Source organism: Coloeus monedula, assembly GCF_965178545.1.
Source record: "Coloeus monedula genome assembly, chromosome: 19".
Classification (NCBI taxonomy): Eukaryota; Metazoa; Chordata; class Aves; order Passeriformes; family Corvidae; genus Coloeus; species Coloeus monedula.
This window is the reverse complement of record NC_138799.1, coordinates 5,196,497-5,214,313: the sequence shown is the minus strand read 5'-3', so window position 1 is coordinate 5,214,313 and position 17,817 is coordinate 5,196,497. Positions and strand designations below refer to the sequence as shown.

Below are 17,817 nucleotides of genomic sequence, written 5' to 3'. Positions count from 1 at the left end.
TGCCTTTTTACTCCAGATGGAATCCAATCACACAAAATACCATGTACACATTGGAGAGAAAATTCTCAGGTTATAAGTTTAAAACAAAAGGGAGTTACAGCCACAAAAGAGCCTTGATGTAGGCTCTGAAAGTTGTGTGAAAATTGCTTCAAATGCAAGAACCAGCACTTGGCTGGGAAGTGTCAAGTCAAGGCCAGCCCTGTGCAGGGGTCAGAGTCTTGAACATCTATTTAATGGCTCCAAAGACAGGGCTCACTCTGCAGGACTCCACAGATAGTGGGACATTTGGGATCAAAGACCTTCTGGGCATCATATCAACCCCACAGGCTCCCCCAGCTTGGCTCCTGAAGCCACACACCCAAGAGGGAGGGAGACCAAAGAGGATATCAAGGGGGCTGTAAGTGTCTTACAGTGGCAAACCTTCACCCTGCACTGAAGACAGGCTGTGGGGCAAGAGATGGGCACCCAGCAGTGGAGAAAGAGCAGAAGCATCAGACAAAGGAGTCAACAGTGATCACATGAGGCCTCTTCCCACCTTCCTCCTCAGAGCAGGGCATGCCAGCCCCTCCAGCTCACCCCACAAATGTTGCCATGGGCCAGCTTTCAAGCAGCAGCCCAGTTTTCGAACAGCACAAAGCATCATCACAACCAGCCTTACTTCCCACCCCTCAGTGCCTGCTTCACACCAGCTGCCAGCTGGAGACTCATCCCTTTCCACTCCACCCAATAACTCTGCTGGCAGTTTGCTCCCACAAGAAAAGGAAGCGAGCAACATCCTCTTTAGCTTTGTGTACCAGGAACAAATCAACCTGCTGTAGTGCTGTAACTGAAGCTGTCTCAACCTGTAACGGTGCTGCAGATGGCACTCGGTGTTCACAGGGCTGATTTGTTTGTTGGAGCTGTTAAAACAACATCATTATTCAAAACTCTTGCTGTAGCACTTGAATTAAACTCAAGAGCTCAGAGAGGCACACACCAGCATTCCGAATAAACTAAGCAGAGACCTTTGAAACGCAGACACAGAAGAGAGTTCAGTGGTCTTGGGACTGCTGGTGCAGACACTGAACAGCTCTTCACCTTCACTCTTCACAAGATCACCTGCTGCTCCACATCTCATCCTGCTTATGGACTCAGCCACACAAGCAGCACAGCATGAATTGTTCATTCCATTTCCTTTAAAGCCTGGGCTTCACAGAACAGGTAGGAAAATAGCCTGAAGCTTCACAAGCTAATGAGACACTGCAAAGCAGATCCTTATGTCCCAATTCCTTGCCTTAAACAATATTTCCTCCCTCTCAGTTTCCAGCACAAGCCAAAGGCACCCTGGGTGTCCTGACTCAGTTGCTTCTCTGTGGTCTGAAGGCATTTCCCTGCCAGGCATCTCCTTTCATGGAATACCCAGCAAAAAGCAGCAGGGTTTTGAGTGCTTCTCCATACCAAAGCCAGGGAAGACATTTCCAACTACCTGGTGAGCACAAACACATTGCAGAAGTTATGAAACTCGAGCAAGGAGCATAATGTGTAGCCTCAAACTCTGCACAATGAGGCTCCTTCACCCCAGGCAGGCATCCCAGTGTCAATCTCTCCAGATGAACCATGAGCAGGATGCCAAGGCAAATTGGGGAAATGAAGAAAGCTTCAGCCATTTTCTCCAGACAGAAATAACTCAGCATTTCTCCCAACCCAGCCCAGCCCACCACTGAGGTAAGAAAGGCTCCTGACTATTTCGATCAATCTCACTGGACTTGGTCTGTGGTTCCTTGGTTTTCACATGTAATTAACAACGTGCAGCTTCCAGTAAGTGACTGCAAACAAATCCTTAGGTGCCTAACAGACAGCAGCTCCAGAAAGTCACACAGTGGCATTTGAAAGCCCAGATTTAGATCAGTACTGGGGTTTCCTGTAGCTCATTGTGTACCCCAGCCCTGCATAACAACACTAACTCTGTTTTCCTGCCACTGAGCAGAGCCCCAAGAATTGTCCTGCAGTATGGAAAGTCACACAAAGGCAATTTCTACCACAAATTTAGAAGAGAGAGTGAAATTTAAGCTCTTTCAATTTCTCAGCCATCAGAAGGCAGTGGTAGATGTCAGCACACCAGAGCACATAGGGGTTATGGAGAGGTATTAACTGCTTAATCCCCGAAGTCCTGCTCTCAAAGATGTGTTTGTTTGTTTTCTTAAAAACCTTCTTCTATCTTTCAAGCCCAGCCCTGATGAGTGACAACAGAGGTTTAGCCCAGAAACCCTCCTCAATAATCTCCTGTTTGAACAAAAGTCTCTTTCCATTGCCCTGCCCAAACTCCCAGCTGTAACACTGCTGTGGGAATGATCACAGGCATCCTAAAGCAATAAGGAATTTGCCAAAAGACTCCCAGGTGAGGCTAGAAAACAGACAGATCCCACACCTCCCAGACAAGCTCTAACACCTGGCACCATTATCTGCTTTGCATCCAAACCCAAATACTTCAGTGTATGTTCAAGGTCTGCCAAATCCTTGGAACAGACTGCCAAACCACCCCTACTCATGGTCTACTGTAAGAAGTTTAAGTTGTCTAAATGATGCTCTGAAAGCTTAGAACTGAGAGGCTTCCACTAGAATATAATTAAGTATAATAAAAGCCAGACAACTGATTGCTGAACTACAGCTAACCTATGATTCCAGGTTTGTTGGGCAGTGATGATGTGGGCAAGGCTCAGAGCAATTGTGATGACACCACAGGTATTGCAACACACACAAGAACTGAAGCACTTGCCAGTTTTAGGGAGTTTCATAGGATCACAAAATGGTTTGGGTTGGGAGGGACCTTAAAGCTCAACCCATTCCAAACCTCTGCCTTGAGTAGGAACACCTTCCACTAGATCAGGCTGCTCAAAGCCCCATCCAACTTGGTCTTGAACATTTGTAACATCCTTTTCTGTCCCAAATCACACAAAGCATCTACACACAAATCCCCCTGGTATCAGAACATACTCCATGGGTTGCAGTGAAGGCAAGAGGACGGGCCATTTTATCCATCTCAGACACTGTTTTCCAAGTGGTTACCATTTGTAAAGTCTGAGGCACAGCTTGTTTCTGCAGAATTACTAAAATATTTCCAAACACCCTGCCAGGAACTGCAGGAGTTGTTAACAAAGGGATTAAAGCAGGTAGCTGTACCTGGCAGAGCTGCTCTGCTCCAGCACAGAGCATACAATTCCCACATGGCTGTGCTACAGGAAACTAGAAAAACAATCCCAAGGCCAAACCATCTCCTGTTTTTTAAAAAAACACTGAGTCTTATTTACACCAAGTTCATCCAGGAGTTAACCACAAGGAACTTGTGAATACAGGGACTGCACAAACACAACTTGAACACAACAGAAAAGGACTGGAAGGACTCAAACCCATCCCCACACCCCACAGCTCTAACTCTGCTCCCTGCTGGAGCAGGGTCAGAAGCAGGAGGGAGAACCAGGGGCAGGCTGCCCTGTTCAGAAGAGGCAGCCAGCCCCCATTTTTCATCCTAGTGGTCTTTTTACACTTCATCAATGTTTTTCCCCAATCAGAAAAAAACAAACCACCAGGGAAAGGTGGGCAAACCTACCACGCTCACCTGCTCCAAGAGCCCACATGCACTGCTCTGGTTCACTCAGTGTGGTGTCTCTCCAGTCAGATCAAGCCCTTTCTCATTTGGGATGAGGACAATGTCCCACAGGGAAGCAAGGAGCAGCTTCAGCCTCCACCATCAGCTTCCTCCACGACTTCACCTGCCACCCATTCAGCGAGGGCTGGATCTGCTCTTCTCCCTGGTGCCACACACCCACACTCCACCTCCCTGGCAGCCTCCAGGCTCACAGTCCCCCATCCATCACTGTTTCAGCTCCCAGGACCCCCTGAGCAGACCATTCACTCACAATGCCAGGTTTCAGCACTGCTCAGCGACTGTTATTTTTTTTTTTTTCACAACCCTGTCCACAAAGAGAATCCAGGACAGTCAAGCTCCACTCAAAATACATTCAGGTCCCACCCTGAAGAAAGGGAAAAAGACCCCAAATTTAATGAAAGAAACACATAAAAACCCCCCACCATGAACACCACAGTTATAGTTTCAAAGCAGCTATACAGAAACTTTACATTAAAAATCCTTACTCAAACCCAGAATATCTAAAGAGAAAAACCAGCCCCACCTCACCCTCCATTTCTAAGTGGAGAGTAGGAAGTGCAGTCTCCAGGACCACCCACACCCAGCTGATGACACTTGGAATTAGGGCTGATAAGAGGATTCAGCTGGGGAGAACATGAGTCCCATCCCAGCAAGGCTCTGCTGGTGCCTCTGAGAGGAACAGGACGTCCCCCCCGCCACATGATAGCTGAAATCCCAGTATTGAAAAGAAACATGAATTGAGATTAGTCTTGACATTTCTGGGTCTTGTAATCACAGTGGGTGACAAAAGCAAATTCTAGATCAGAGCTTTTCCCTGAGCAATTTAAACACAGCTATTTTAAGGGAAGACTGAGCTAAACAAAGGGGTGACAGCCCAAAAGTTGAAAGCCACAGGATGAGGAGTCCTGGGATTATGTGATAATCAAGCAGAATCCGAGATACAAGTATTTTTTGGAAATCAGGGTGCAAAAGTACTGCCCCTGCACAGCCTTCTGCCCCTCACCCCATCCACGGGTCCTTGTTCCCCCACATGCCATGGAGAGGCACTGCTGGCCAAAATCACTTGACCCCCTCACAAGGTGAAGGCTCAGTTCAGGAGGAGGAAATAATGAGGCAGGAAGTGCAAATTGAATCATTCCAGTGGAAAATGGAAGGGAATGGTTTTTGCATTCATCTCCCTATGTTGGCATCTTGTCAAAGGGCTTTTATTGGGAAACCACAGTTGGAACCAGGGCCTCTGGTGGGGGGAAAAGCTGTGTTTTTCCTGCTTGAGGCTCAGTGCCTCCTGTGAGATATCCCACAGCAACAGGAGACAGGATTGAGGTGAAACTTGAACTTCTGGTGTGTTTCCCCATCAGATCTGTCCATGCCTCCTGAAGCAGCCAGTCCAGCCGTGTTGGCAGAGGTGTGAGGCTGTGGTGCAGGGGGATTTTGTATTTTCCAGCCCCACTGGATTGCTCCATACTCCAGGCAGCCGATGGCACTGGCCACTGCTGGAGCCTGAGACAGGAGAAATAGTGACACCACTGAAGGGATAATCCTCCTGCCCCAGTGGGCAGGACACAGCCACATCCAGATGCTTCCGGCTGGTTCCACACAGTTCCAACAGCCCCATGGCAGGGAACGGCCATGAAATAACTGAGCCCATCAGTGATGATGGGGAAATGTGCTGAAGAATTTATTGAATTTATAAGATTTTAAGAATAGATGAGAATTTAAGAATTATTTATAATTATTAAGAATTTATTACTTAAGAATGTCTTTTCCTTTGGGGAAATGTATTTAAGGAAGGGCAAAGTGCAGTGAGGAGAGAGGGGGAAAAACGTGATAGATGGTCCTGTGAGCAGCATGGCTGCAGGAAAGAGGAGAGGGAGAGGTGGTCCAGGGGCTGCATTGCTCCCCAGAAGCCCCGGACAGAGCAGATATCCAAGCCTGGAACTAATATTAATTAGCAATAAATAAACTTTAAAATTTTTTTTTTAACTTAAATCCAGTCTGTTTTACCCGTATCATTTATCACTGCCTGAGCTTCCTGCCCTTTATTCCAACCCACCATTCGTTTCACCCTCCCTTCTCCTTATCCCGGCTGCGGAGGGGGCGCGGGAGAGGCGGGGGTTAAGCGGGGGCAGCTCACCACGGCGGGTCTGGGGCAGATCCCGGGGCAAAACCCGGTGCACCCCTCCCCAGTGCCCGGCCCTGAGTGTCCCGTCCCGGGTTCCCTTCCCGGTCCCGTCCCGGGTTCCCTTCCCGGTCCCGTCCCTGGTTCCCTTCCCGGTGCCCGGTGCCCGCCGCTCCTAGTCCTCCGAGCCGCCAGGGGGCGCGTTGGAGGCGCCCTCCCCTCTTGGCGGCGCTCTTGCCCGGCGGCGGAAGGCCGCTCGTCCGGCACGTGCCCATGGAGCCCGGCGGGTCCCGCCGCCTCAGGTGGGGCGGGCAGGGAGAGACCGGGGGGGCACCGGGGGGACCCGCGGTGAGGGGGCTGAGGAGGTACCGCGGGCAAGCGGAGGCACCGAGGGAGCCTGCGCTGTGGGGGACCGGGGAGGCACTGAGGGGAACCGCGGTACCGGGGAAAAGGAGGCACCGTGGGGAACCTCCGATGAGGGGGCCGGGGAGATACTGGGGCGACCCGCGGAACGAAGGGAAGCACCGGTACGGGGATCCGGTGTGGCCACCGGAGTACGGGAGGACCGGGGAGGCACCGGGGGAGCCGCGTTCCAGGGGGCCGAGTGGGCACTGCAGTCCGGGGTGCCCCGGCTCTGCCCGCGGCCCGGAGCCCCGGTACTGGGGCTGTCGGCCGCTCTCCCGTCCCTCAGCGCCCCGCTGTCGCCCCGCAGCACGGCGGAGCAGCCGGAGGGTCGGCAGGCCCCGCGGAGGCCCCGCGGGCAGAAGGATTTCGTCCCCGACGGCTCGGCCCGGCAGGCCGAGAGGCTGCGGCGCTGCTGCGAGGAGCAGTGGCGGCTGCTGTCCGAGGAGCGCCCGGAGCGGCCGTAAGTCTGTCCCGGGAGCGGCGCTGGGAATGGCTTTTCCCTGGAAGGGGGGATGCCGGCGGGCAGAGCACAGCTCGGGGGTTACGGCAGGATCGAGCTGTTGGTAGCAGGAGGTGTTGGTCAGCACAGTAAGACCCCCGCAGTTCACATGCGGTCAGTGCCCGGGTTGGAGCAGCAGCAGCAGTGCGACACAGCCTGGCTGTCCCTGCAGAAGCACAGGGACATGCTGGCACACCTGTGGGTTCAGAAAGTCCCTCACAGGGCTCTTGGTTTTCACAGGGGTGTGTATAATCCTGTAGCCTTTGCAGCCACTGCCTTCTTGGGCATAATCCATGTTACAGAGTGTCTTGTTGATGCTCCTGTGTGGCCTTGTGCAGATTTGACCAGGGGCCAGTGTCCCTGGTTTATCAGTTTTTGTGGTTTCAACAATGCTGCCAGACTTTGGAGCTTATCACTTGGGAGACACTCACACCTGCCTCTCAACACATACTTTCTCTGCTTGGCCTGCAGCTATTAATTTTTCCCTGTGAGTCCCTGTGGGTGGGGTACGGTGATGTCTTTGGCAGCAGCTGAGTATGATACAGAGTCACAGAATGGTTTGGGTCAGAAGGGACCTTAGAGATCATCACCCCATTGGAATCCCTGCTGTGGGTAAGGACACCTTCCACTAGACCAGATTGCTCAGACCCCCATCCAGCCTGGCCATGAACACTTCCAGGAATATGGCAGCCACAGCTTCTCTGGATGACCTGTGTTAGTTCCTCAATATCCACATAGCCTGGCTCAGGCCATGCATCTCCAGCAGGCTGCTGTAGCCTGGGGCCATGCCTCTGTGGTGCTGACCAAAGACACTTTTAACTGGTTGGTGATGACACACTGGTGCTGCTAGATCCAGGGGATGATGTCCTTCTAATGCCTTGTAAAAATGCCACCTGGAAATTTCCTGCCTTTTGACACCTTCCTGAGCTTGCTGTGTTGCTACACTAGGAGTTGATTGTAGAAATCACAAGTGGTAAAAAACTAATCTTTAACCTTCTCAGGGGGAATCTGGTGAAAGCTGAGTGGAAGCCAGAACAGGGCATCGTGGAGCTGAAGTCCCCTGCGGTGAGTGCTACAGAGTGTGCTCAGTGCCATCATCTCCTGCTGCCTCACAGATTCTTTAATTTACTTCTTGCAATGGGAGGGAGCCTGGCTGTCAGCAGGGAACAGCCAGAGCCCATCAGGGATTTGTGCTCCTGTTCCAGGGGAAGTTCTGGCACACCATGGGGTTCTCGGAACGAGGCAAACAGTGTCTGCTGCCCGAGGAAGCTCTGTACCTGCTGGAGTGTGTAAGTAGGGCCGAGGCACTGGGTCCCCACTGAACGATTGGAGGAGCTGTAGCAACTGATAAACAGTTCTGGTTCTCAAGGGATTGTCTCTTTTAGTGTATTGCTGATGGAGCTGTTTGTCACCAGGTGTGGGTTCTTACCTTGTACTCTGTGTCACTGACAGCGTGTCTTAGTTGGATCTGTGGCTGGTTCATTCATCTTAAGCAGAGATCTTTGGGGTTGCTGCTTGGGATTTCTTCCCAGTACATATGGCAGAATGAAATTTAAGTGTGGTAGACAGAGTAGTGAGACCATGTTGTGTTCAGTGCTTCTCTGCTTGCAGAAATGCTGCTTAGGGCTCAGCTGGATTTCTTTGCGGTTGAGAGGGTCTTTTTTTGTCTCTCCACCAAAGCCTGTTATCAGTACAATCGGTGCATTGATGTAAAGGGAACTTTTATCCCTTAGCAAAACAAACAGATTGTGAGTGTCTGATGCCATCCTTTAAATCCTGACAGCAAAGGTGGGGCTTTTTTACCCCTGGCATTCTGACAAATAGTTTGTAAACAAATTGATGGCAATAAAATAGTTTAGTCAGATGCTGAGTACAAAATCCCCCCAAAAGCAGAAAAGCCCAGTGAGATGCCTTCAGCCTATCTTATGGGAAAGGTGCGGTTCCTAGGGTTTTGTTTTCTTTATGAGTAAACACCATCTAAAAAAAAACAAAAAGGAGGAAAAAGAGGTGTAGCTTAAAACAGTCTCCTGGAGGTAATTTGTTATTCCCTGGAGAAGTTACCTATGGGATCTCTGGGTCTGTAAAGAAAGTAAATGCTTCTGAGGAGGCACCAATTGATGCCTCCTGAAGCTGCTGTTGATTCTTCTGCTCCAGTTCTCAGTTATGCTAGTTGTAAGTGCTTTTGTTGTTGTGCTGTGTTCTGAATCACTCAGATCATCAAAGTTAAATTATCTCTCAAAGCAGTGATTATTTTATCAGTTGAGCATTTTGTTCCCAGCTGCATCCTCCAAACAGATGCAGGAGCTGGAGCAGGAATTGAGAACTGTGGGTGGGAACTTCTTACCTGGCTGATGAAACCAGGGTATGGGGGAACTGGGTATGGGAGAGGGACTGAAAGTAATCCAGGTGGCACATGGGGAGAGATTAATATCATGTCAAGGAGGGTGCTGGGACCAGCTGTCAGGACCAGTAGGAAAGGACTGGTGTGAGCTTGCATAGATTTGTTCCTGTGACTCTCACACCAATCTTCTGCCCTGCAGGGCTCTGTCCAGCTCTTTTACAGGGATCTGCCCCTGTCAGTCCAGGAAGCCTACGAGACCCTGCTGTGCCAGGAGGCAATGAGCCTCTCACATTACCAGGTGTGTTGGGACCTCCAGCTGTTGCAGGAGGATGAAGGCAGAAAGCCCAGCCTCTGCCACACAAGCTCTTCCAGTGGCTGGAAGCAGGGTAGGATGATCTGGGAGGGAAGTCATCCTCAGTTGTTCCCATCTTCCAGATGTTCAATTCCTGTTTCCCCACCTTTGCTTTGGGTCCTAACCCTGGCATTTTCTCTTCTGCCACTGCCCCACTGTGTTCATTCAGTCATAATGGAACTGAAGTAAATAGTTTGTGTTTAGGGCTGTCATTTAACCTTATTGCTTTCCTTTCCTCTAAGGTGTTCAGCCACTTGAAGCAACTGGGTTATATTGTACTGAGATTCAACCCCAGGTAACCAACTTTTCCTTCCCGTGCTGCTTTATCCTTCCTGAAGATCCTGAGACTCTCTGTACCCACTGCCTGGCCCCAGGGAGTGGCAGAGAAGAGGACTTTGGCCCTGCATTCTACCTCTTGGGAGGATTAAAGGCTAAAAGTGGCACTCTACCCTTCCTTGCTCCTCCCTCCTAAGGAGGTGATTGGGAACATGAAATGGGGCATGAACTGAGGGCCATACTGGTCCCACCTGGGCATTTTCTGTACCCTTGGTTGCTGTATCCTGGGGGCTGAGCAGAAGGCAGTTCCACTACCTCGCCCTGCTCTCAGCCTCTGTGTTGGTCTCTCCTTCCAGCACTGTCCCGTCTCCCTACGAGAGGCAGCTGAACCTGGAAAGTCACTGCAAGAGCTCTGGGAAACACCATTGCAAGAGGAGGAGGAGTTCCAGCCCCCGGTAAGGATGTGGCCCAAAGTCTTCTCCCACCCTCTTCAGGCCACGCTGGCTCAGGAGCAGCTGCTTTGCTGCAGTGTCCCCAGGCCCTCCTGCTGGGGGTGACCTTGTCTGGCACAGTTGCTCTTGGCTGTCCCCAAGCAGTGCAGCGCTTTTCCTGAACGCTTTGCAGTGTTCCCTTTTGTCGTGTGTGTGCTTCATGCCAGCGTTAAGAGGGGCAAATTGCCCTCAATCCTCCAGCTGTGGTGCTGAGATGCCACAAGAGAAGGGTAAAGAGGTCAGTGCAGAAGAAACACGTCAGGTGCCTTCTCCTACTCTTTTTTAGCAGGAGCACAGCTACCACAGTGCACATCTCTCACTTACCCACCTCCTCAGTCCAACTTATCTACCAAGACTCAACAGCAGAGAGCAGAGTTGCGTCCTGGGGCTTGCACATGTCCAAAACATCACCACAAACTGACAATGAGTAATTTTGCTCATAATTCTGACAGTTCCCAGGAGGTGGCGTCAGCCTTTCAGAAACGGGAGGATGAGGCTGGGGAGTCCCTGTTAACAGTAAATCAGTGCCCGAGGAATTGTGGAATTGTAGGAACTGTGAGATTAAACTGCTGGTCTAAGAACTGCCCTGTCTTCTCTGGAATCAGGGTCTGAATCTCACACCAGTAAGAGGTGCTGGCAGCCAGGTTTCTGCCTGGCCTGCGCTGCTTTGGCTGAAGTCCATCATGTTTGCATGGAGGTGTTTGGGTCAGTGTCTGGGGTGTGGACCTGGCATGGCAGGTTGGGAACATTGTCTATACAAATCAAGGCTGGGATTCTCTTGGGCATTGAAGTCAAACCTTGTGCAGGACTTCTCAGAAGTTTATTCTGCATTTGGCATTCACTGCTTAATTTTGGCTTGCTTTTTTTCTTTTCTCATTTGTCTCACAAACCAGGAGGTTGTTGTCAAGGATTTGCAGACCTGTCTGAGGGTTCCTGCCACCTTTGCTGTCCTTCCTTCAGGCTTGGCAGACTGCATTCTTCCTGTTAGCAGGGAGCAGGCAGAATTTAAATAAAGTTCTACCACATGCTCTCCCTGAATTTTTTACTGTTCCTTTGTCTTTAGGTCGCATGAGAAGAAATGTAAAGTATCTGAGGACCTTCCAGAAGCTGAAGGGACCTCCAGCAAAGATGGAGATAACTGTGGAGACTCCATTCCCATGGATGAAAAGCCTTTGTCAGTGCAGCCAAAGGAGTCAGATGCTGGCAGTGCAGAGGGGGAGTCAATGCCAGTTCCCCTTGATACAGGACAAAAGCACTCTCTGAGCTTCTCCAGCAGGCAGGTTGGAGACCACAAGGAGAGCAGCACTGGTACCCATGCACCCCGCTGGGATTTTACCACCATCACCTTTCCCAACGTGGCCCCAGACCAGCCATGCACACATCTGCCCTCCCCTGACAACAGGCTTCTGCCAGAGAACGTGCCGGGCAGGGAGGTGGATGCAGCTTCCTGGTGCACACGGATCAACCAGAAGCAGGAGAAGCTGTCACGGAAGGAGAGGAAGCAATGGGAGAGGGAGAGCAGGTACAAGAGCAGTGTCAACGCCGACCAGGAGGTGAGACGCTGCTCCAACTGGCAGGAGTACAAAGCCCTCTTGGAGCAGAGGAGACAGCAGAGGGTTTGGAAACGACCGTCACACCTGTGGGACCAAGCTGTCACACCACTGCTGCGGCCAGAAGAAGTGACCTCGCCAGGTAGTGGCTCTGGGAACTGGGACCGTTCTCTCCCTCCCAGCCCTGTGAAAGAGTGCCTGGTATGCAGCAGCAAACGGGATCACATGGAGAAACTGAACATCAGTTTTGGGGACAGTACTTTGAGCAGGAGAATCTTTCTATAGCCCACTCAAGTGCCAGGATAAACAGGGCCTTGGGAGGTCTTCTAATCCATTCCCCATGTCCTGCTGTATTGCAGTCCTTCCTGCTGGGCTGTTAGACATGTGGAGTCAGGGCCAGCAAGATGCAAAGCAACTGCAGAATGTCTGGGCTGTGTGCTGGGAGGAGACAAGGAAGTTGAGGTCTTTGAAGTAGCCAGTGGTGACTGTGGAGCTGCCAACCATTGTCGGAGGAGGAAGGCTTGTGGGTGGTGTAGAGTGCTTGGAGTGCCCTGGGAGGGAAATTGCTGGTCTGATCCTTTCCCGTTCCTTCTCCCTCCAGCTGCGCTCCTCCAGCAGATCAGTGTGCTGCAGCCCTCCCACATCCTGGATGGAGCCTCCCGGTTAGTATCCAGCCAGTCAGCTTGGAGCTGTTGGGGAGCGGGAGTGTCTTGTGACTGTCCCTGCTTGTGAGGTCTGTGAGGTGCTCCCAGCAGCAGTTTGGGAGCTGCCTCACATCCAGGGTGCCGAGAGAATACAGTGCTCTGCCCCATGACCCCCTTGCATTTCTAGTGAGGGGGTGCATTTCCATGCAGTACCGCCTCCTGCAGCAGCAGAGCCAGGGCTTTCCAGGCCAGTTAAAACAGCAGAGTTGCTCTCTTACCCTGCCCTTTCCTCTCTGCACCCCAGCCAGGTATCTCCTCCAGAGGTTTGATTGGGTTTCACCTATGCCTCGTCCCTGGAATGTGCTGCCATCCCTGCTACAGTGGTTATAAAACCTTGGCTTTGGGACTTTTGGTTCTGCTCCTGCCTCAGAGTCTGTGGTGCTTGTGTGCAGTCCCTGCAGTGCTTTTCTCCTGTCTTTGTTAGTGCTGCTTCTTGCAAGGCTGTGGGGTAGATGTGAGCCAGGATCTTGCTCTGGTCTGACTACGGGAAAGCTCTGGAAAGTAAATAAAACAGTTGCAAGGTCAGTCCTTTGAGGAGTGAAGCCTATCAAGGGACCCAAATTAATCAGGCCTCAGGAGTTTTTGCTCCCTCTTTTCTCTGCTGTATCCATACCCTGCAGTGTTTCGATCCTATACTGTGTGGGTGTGTTCCCCTGCAGGCTGCAGGAGGACCCAGAGGCCATGAAGATAGACTTCAACGTGTATCAAGCAGATGCCGTGTCCAAGTTTAAGAAGACAAACCCTGGGAAGCCCCATGTCAGGATGTGTGTTCGGAGGTACCCATTGCAGTTGTTGTTGTGGAAACGAAGTCCTAATGATCTGTAAATGACCCAGCATTTTGTGAACTTTACAGATCATCAGAGTGTCTCCCTTGAGGGTGGTCCTGCCCAGGATTTTTTTTTTTCCCTTTCAGTTCCTCCTCCTTTGTTGGAGGCTGTGGCTGACAATTCCTCTCCTTCTCCCCCGCCCTTGCATTCAACCCACACTATTTGGTCATCTGGTTGCTGCTCATGTCTGAATATTATGGGAGTCAGGAGAAAGAAGCCACAGCTTTTATGCAATGCTTGTGAAATTCAGGTAGAACCCAGTGCTGAGGGAGCTGAATCCTCAAGTCAGTGCCGATCACTGTGATTTCTGCAGAGATGAACGTCCCCAGAGCTTGCTACAGGCTCTGAGCCATGGGTTCAGTATTTTGATCCTTGTCAAGTGTAACTTTAAGATCACTAGGAACAGAGGGTAGGTGTCCCCTATCTTATAGGATCCAGAACCTGATACTTAAACTCCATAGCTAGGTACAAAGTTCAGTTTCTGCCTTTTCTCATTTTGCTTTACTAAAACTGTCCCTCTGCTCTCTGCAGCTGTAGTAGACAGAGCAAGGAAGGTGGTAATGCAGTTTTATCAAGGTATGTCATGAGCCAGTAGGATGATCCTTGTTGCATTAATATTTTCATTGATGAACAAAAAGACACTGCAGAATCAAAAGGAGGGAAAAGCAGGTCAGATGTTGATCCCAGCAACCTAAAGATCTTCCCAGCACAAAGGTATTAAGATTGCAGTGGATTGGCCATTTGCCAATATCCCTGTGAGCCGCATCTAATGGGCACAGCATGGAGCAGTGTGCAGTTATCCTTGTTTTTGGCAAAGGATTCAACAGCTCCCAGTTCCCAGCATGCTGGGTACTCACTCTCAGGGCTGGCAGCCTCCTGCTTGGACTGAAATGGGTGGGGAGGATCACTACCAGCTCGTCAGGCCTAAGGGAGCTGTTGTGATGGCTGGCCAGGACAGCTTTGCCTCTGTGTTCCTCCTGCTTGGAGAACAAACAAGATTTTTTTTTTCTTTGTAGCTTTGATGAGCAGATCCCATCCCTTCGGGCTTTGAAACAGGTGACATATCTGAGTGGGGACGTCCCTCTGGTGTTTGCTCTGGTGGATCATGGAGAAATCACCTTCTATTCACTGAAGGAGTTCAAGCTGCCCATTGATGTTAATCACTGAAGTTGCTGTCACTTGCAGAAACGGTATGGGATGAAGGGAAGAGCTTTACTCAGACTTGTTTTCCTGATTAATGAAATATTACACAAAACAGAGCCTGTGATAACTGGAACCTTGGGAAGTTGGCCACTTTATTGGCTGTTACAGACTTCACCCACCCAGATGGCTCAGGCATAATACAGCAAACAAGTGTGTTCAGCTTAGCATTCAGCTGGGCATTTCTGGGCTGGAGTACACACTGCTTTGTTCTTGAAGCCACTGGCTCTCCAGCTTTCTCACCTCATGGACCACCAACCTGCCTTTCCTGTGTCATCTTTTGCTGACTGTGGTGTAGTAGAAAACACTTTGCTGGTGATTGTTTTGTCACATGTAAAGAACCACTGTGCTACACCAATGGAATGGTTGGAGTGTCACTGAGGTCAGTCAGGGACAGAATAAGCTGATCAGTGCTGGTGTCCTGAGCCTCTGTCATTCAGCTGTGCCAACAACCATCAGATCAGATTCTGGTCTGTAAAAGGCATGGCCATAAACTCAGTCACCTGGAGGAAAGTTTCCAGACACTTGAGAGCAGGAAACTGTGCCTTGAACACAATTTCATCAGCCAGAGGTCAGAAAGCCCCAGAGCATTGCAGAAGGCCTCCTGCAGCAGCTGTGCTGAGATGCATTTTGGCCACACAGTGTTAAGCCATGCTAAAACTTGACCACCACTATCAGCATGCTGCATCTGATAGTCTCACCAGGGATGAACTGCAGCACCTCTTTTTCAGCCCAACATCCTCTTTCCTGGCTGTGGATCCTTGTTATTTCTCTTGCAAGTGAGAGATCCCTGAGTAAAGAAACAAGCTACAAATTCCTAATGAACCTTCCAGTCCTGAGTCTGTTGTGCTCTGAACTGAGGATACCATTGCTCTCCACCAGGATATCCAGGTACCAAATTTGCTTTAGCCTCTATGCCAAAAGTGCCAGGTGCCAGAAGGTCTGTTCAGTGGGTGGAAGTGAGCTAAGCATGGCTGTGTTTGGTATCAAAGTTTTCAGAACTGTAATAGCAACTGGTTTAGATGTGTTTTATTTGGTATTTTTTTAATTCCTTTTGGAGATATGGAGAAGGCTAAGCAATAAAAAAAACCCTTTTCCAACGATGCAAGCTCCTTGGTGTGGTTCTTAATTCCCCTAGAAATGTTAAGTTATGCAGAGGGAGACTGTGGACGCTACTGGGACCCTAGCAGCAGCAGCTGGTGAATGCCTGCTCAAGGTCATACAGCCCTGTGGCTGTGTAACCCTGGTAACCCTGCTCCCACGCCTTCTATGCTTGGATGCAGCCGCTGCCCTGTTCCCGGCGAGGGCAGCGTGACTCAGAGCCTGGAGGTGTCCCGACATCCGCGTGCAGTTCCTGTCGGCACACGGCACTTCTTCCTCATTCATCTTCCTCCTGCATGGTCAGAGGTATCGTAGCCCAGGGTGCCGTGGCTCTGCCGCCAGCACCTGCTTCTCCTTCACACACACACCCCGCTTATCAGATGCTGGAAGTCGCCAGGGCTCTGCCGAGGTGAGGGTCTGGCAACTCCTCCCACGCTCCCTCGCCTTCCTCTTCCTCCTTCCAGCAGTGCTTTGGCTCTGATAGTTCTCCTTAAAGCCAGGGTTGGCAGCCCCATCTGCCCTCAGCATTCTCCCAGACTGTTCAACAGATTAAAGGCAGTGGGAAGAGAGTTTCTAAGAACAAGCTCAGCCGGGAGAGCTCCAGCCTGACCCACAGGGCTCATGTTTGTCCTGGAATTAGGTCAAACTCACTCCTGTTGATTTCAATCAGTCTGGTCTCCTTACACCAAGGTGGAATTGTATCGATGAACTCTGCGAGAGCCACCCAGTGAGTTTCGCTGGGGCAGAGACTCCCTGATTCAGCACAAGACAATTACAATGTAATAACCACTGCAGGGAGGATTGAGAAACTGTGGCTGCCTTGCTAAGCACCGTAACATCTGATGGTGCCTTTACCCACTCCAGAATAGGAGCATGATCCAGACTGATACCACTGCTCCATTTTGGCCTGTGATGTAGATTGGCTGAGCATTGCAAGAAGATGAGAGAACCGAGTGTTTAACTGAAAAACATCATTTTTGAAAACGCGGGTGAAATACTGTTACTGGACCCTTGTCAGAGATAATTTCAAGCTTTTGCATGGATGCAGAGTGGGAAAACCTTTGCCTGCCATTGCCCCCTACATAAGTACAGCTTCCTTGTCCAGCTGCTGTCCCCTGCAGCAGGACACGGGCTGGCTGCTGCCGGGCTGTGCAGCCACACTTGTGTCCGTCTCTCCAGCGAAGGCTTCGACTCTGTAGTCTGTCTATTTTCACAGGCAAAGCCGTGAAAGTTGGGAGTTCCCCCGTGGAGCTGCAGCCGGGAGGAAGGGCCCCGAAGCCCGGCCCCGGAGGCGGCTTTCCCGGCCGCCTTTCCCCGCCGCCCCTTCGCCTGTCCCGGTGCCGGGTGCCCGCGCTCCGCGAGCGGCGCGGAGCCCTTCCCTGACTGGCTGCAGCGAGCGCGCTGCTGAATTATTCATGAGCGCGCCGGATTAAAAAGGGAGGCGGGGCCTCGGAGCGGCTTTATTTGCATGCGACGCCCCGCCCACGCGTGTGTTTGCATAGAGGGCCCCGCCCCGGGGGCGGTCCTGCCCCGGCCCCGCCCCGCCGCGCCCCGCCCGGAGGTGTCCGCGGAGCGAGGCCGCCGCCGCCGCCGCGCAGCTGAGGGGGAGCGGGCGCGGAGCGGAGCGCGGCCGGGGCGGCCCGGCCCCAGCCCCCACAGGTGAGCGCCGCTCGCTGCGGCCGCGCGGGGAGGCGGGAGGGGCTCCGGGGAGGGGTCTCGGCGAGGGGTCCCGGCGAGGGGTCCGGCCGGCGCGGCCCCGGCAGAGCTCGCCGGGGCGGTCCCCGCCATGCCCGCCCGTGCTGGGCTGCGCGGCGGGGCCGGCAGGTGCTCGCCGGTGCCTCCGCCCCCGCGGGGGTTTAGTTCGCGGGTGCCCGGGCCCTCCGCGCTGCCCGGCCCGGCCGTGTCGGGGCTACCCACACCTGAAGCCCCGGCGCACCTGGGGACGCGGCAGTGGCTCCCCGTGGAACTCGCAGCCGCGGCGCTGAGGGCTGATGGGGTTTTGTTTGCTGTTGTGTCCTTTCCCGGGCTCGCTGCGCTGTGTCTGTCCCGGCCGGAGCGCGCAGCCCCCCTGCTTACCGCGCGGCAGCTCCGCATCCCGGGATTCCCCGGGGAGGTGGCGGCAGCCGCTCCGGGACTTCCTGCCCGGCCCTCGAGCGGGTCCGGGCCGGGGTCGCTCCCGGGGCGCGGGGGCTGCGGGAACCGCTCCCGTCTCGTCCTGCGGTGGGAGATGCCCCTGCCCGCAGCCCGGCCCCGCAGGTCTCCAGTGCTGCCGCTGATTCCAAGCAGCGAGTCTTGGAGAAGACAAG

At 52.3% G+C, this 17,817-nt stretch overlaps 2 protein-coding genes across 6 annotated transcripts in view; both read left to right on the top strand.

Annotated features, from left to right (window-relative positions):
* Positions 1–6,032: 6,032 nt before the first annotated feature.
* TSEN54 (tRNA splicing endonuclease subunit 54) lies at positions 6,033–15,472 on the top strand. 4 transcript variants are annotated; one of them, XM_082294284.1, is made up of 12 exons: positions 6,033–6,067; positions 6,478–6,630; positions 7,671–7,734; positions 7,875–7,958; positions 9,210–9,308; positions 9,605–9,657; positions 9,995–10,093; positions 11,193–11,821; positions 12,281–12,341; positions 13,043–13,159; positions 13,742–13,786; positions 14,227–15,472. In XM_082294284.1, the coding sequence occupies exons 1-12, from the start codon at positions 6,039–6,041 to the stop codon at positions 14,375–14,377; spliced, it is 1,584 nt and encodes a 527-aa protein (XP_082150410.1). In that variant the 5' UTR covers positions 6,033–6,038; the 3' UTR covers positions 14,378–15,472. The 4 variants fall into 4 exon arrangements, with proteins under 4 accessions (XP_082150410.1, XP_082150409.1, XP_082150412.1 ...); XM_082294283.1 differs by having other exon boundaries at positions 11,193–11,824; XM_082294286.1 differs by lacking the exon at positions 13,742–13,786.
* A 1,586-nt stretch (positions 15,473–17,058) lies between these two features.
* The window catches only part of LLGL2 (LLGL scribble cell polarity complex component 2), a 33,117-nt gene continuing 32,358 nt past the window's right edge, over positions 17,059–17,817 (top strand). For both annotated transcript variants that reach the window (XM_082294160.1, XM_082294159.1), the window contains exon 1: positions 17,059–17,170. The gene's annotated coding sequence lies outside the window, so the exon portion shown is untranslated. The remainder of the gene's footprint in view (positions 17,171–17,817) is intronic.

Bases quoted from the DNA above. Each gene is read 5' to 3' on its own strand.
- TSEN54 (XM_082294283.1), top strand. From the start codon at position 6,039: ATGGAGCCCGGCGGGTCCCGCCGCCTCAG. The intron at 9,309-9,604 runs GTGTGTTGGGAC...CTTTCCTCTAAG, and splicing joins TGAGCCTCTCACATTACCAG to GTGTTCAGCCACTTGAAGCA. The intron at 13,160-13,741 runs GTACCCATTGCA...TGCTCTCTGCAG, and splicing joins GTCAGGATGTGTGTTCGGAG to CTGTAGTAGACAGAGCAAGG.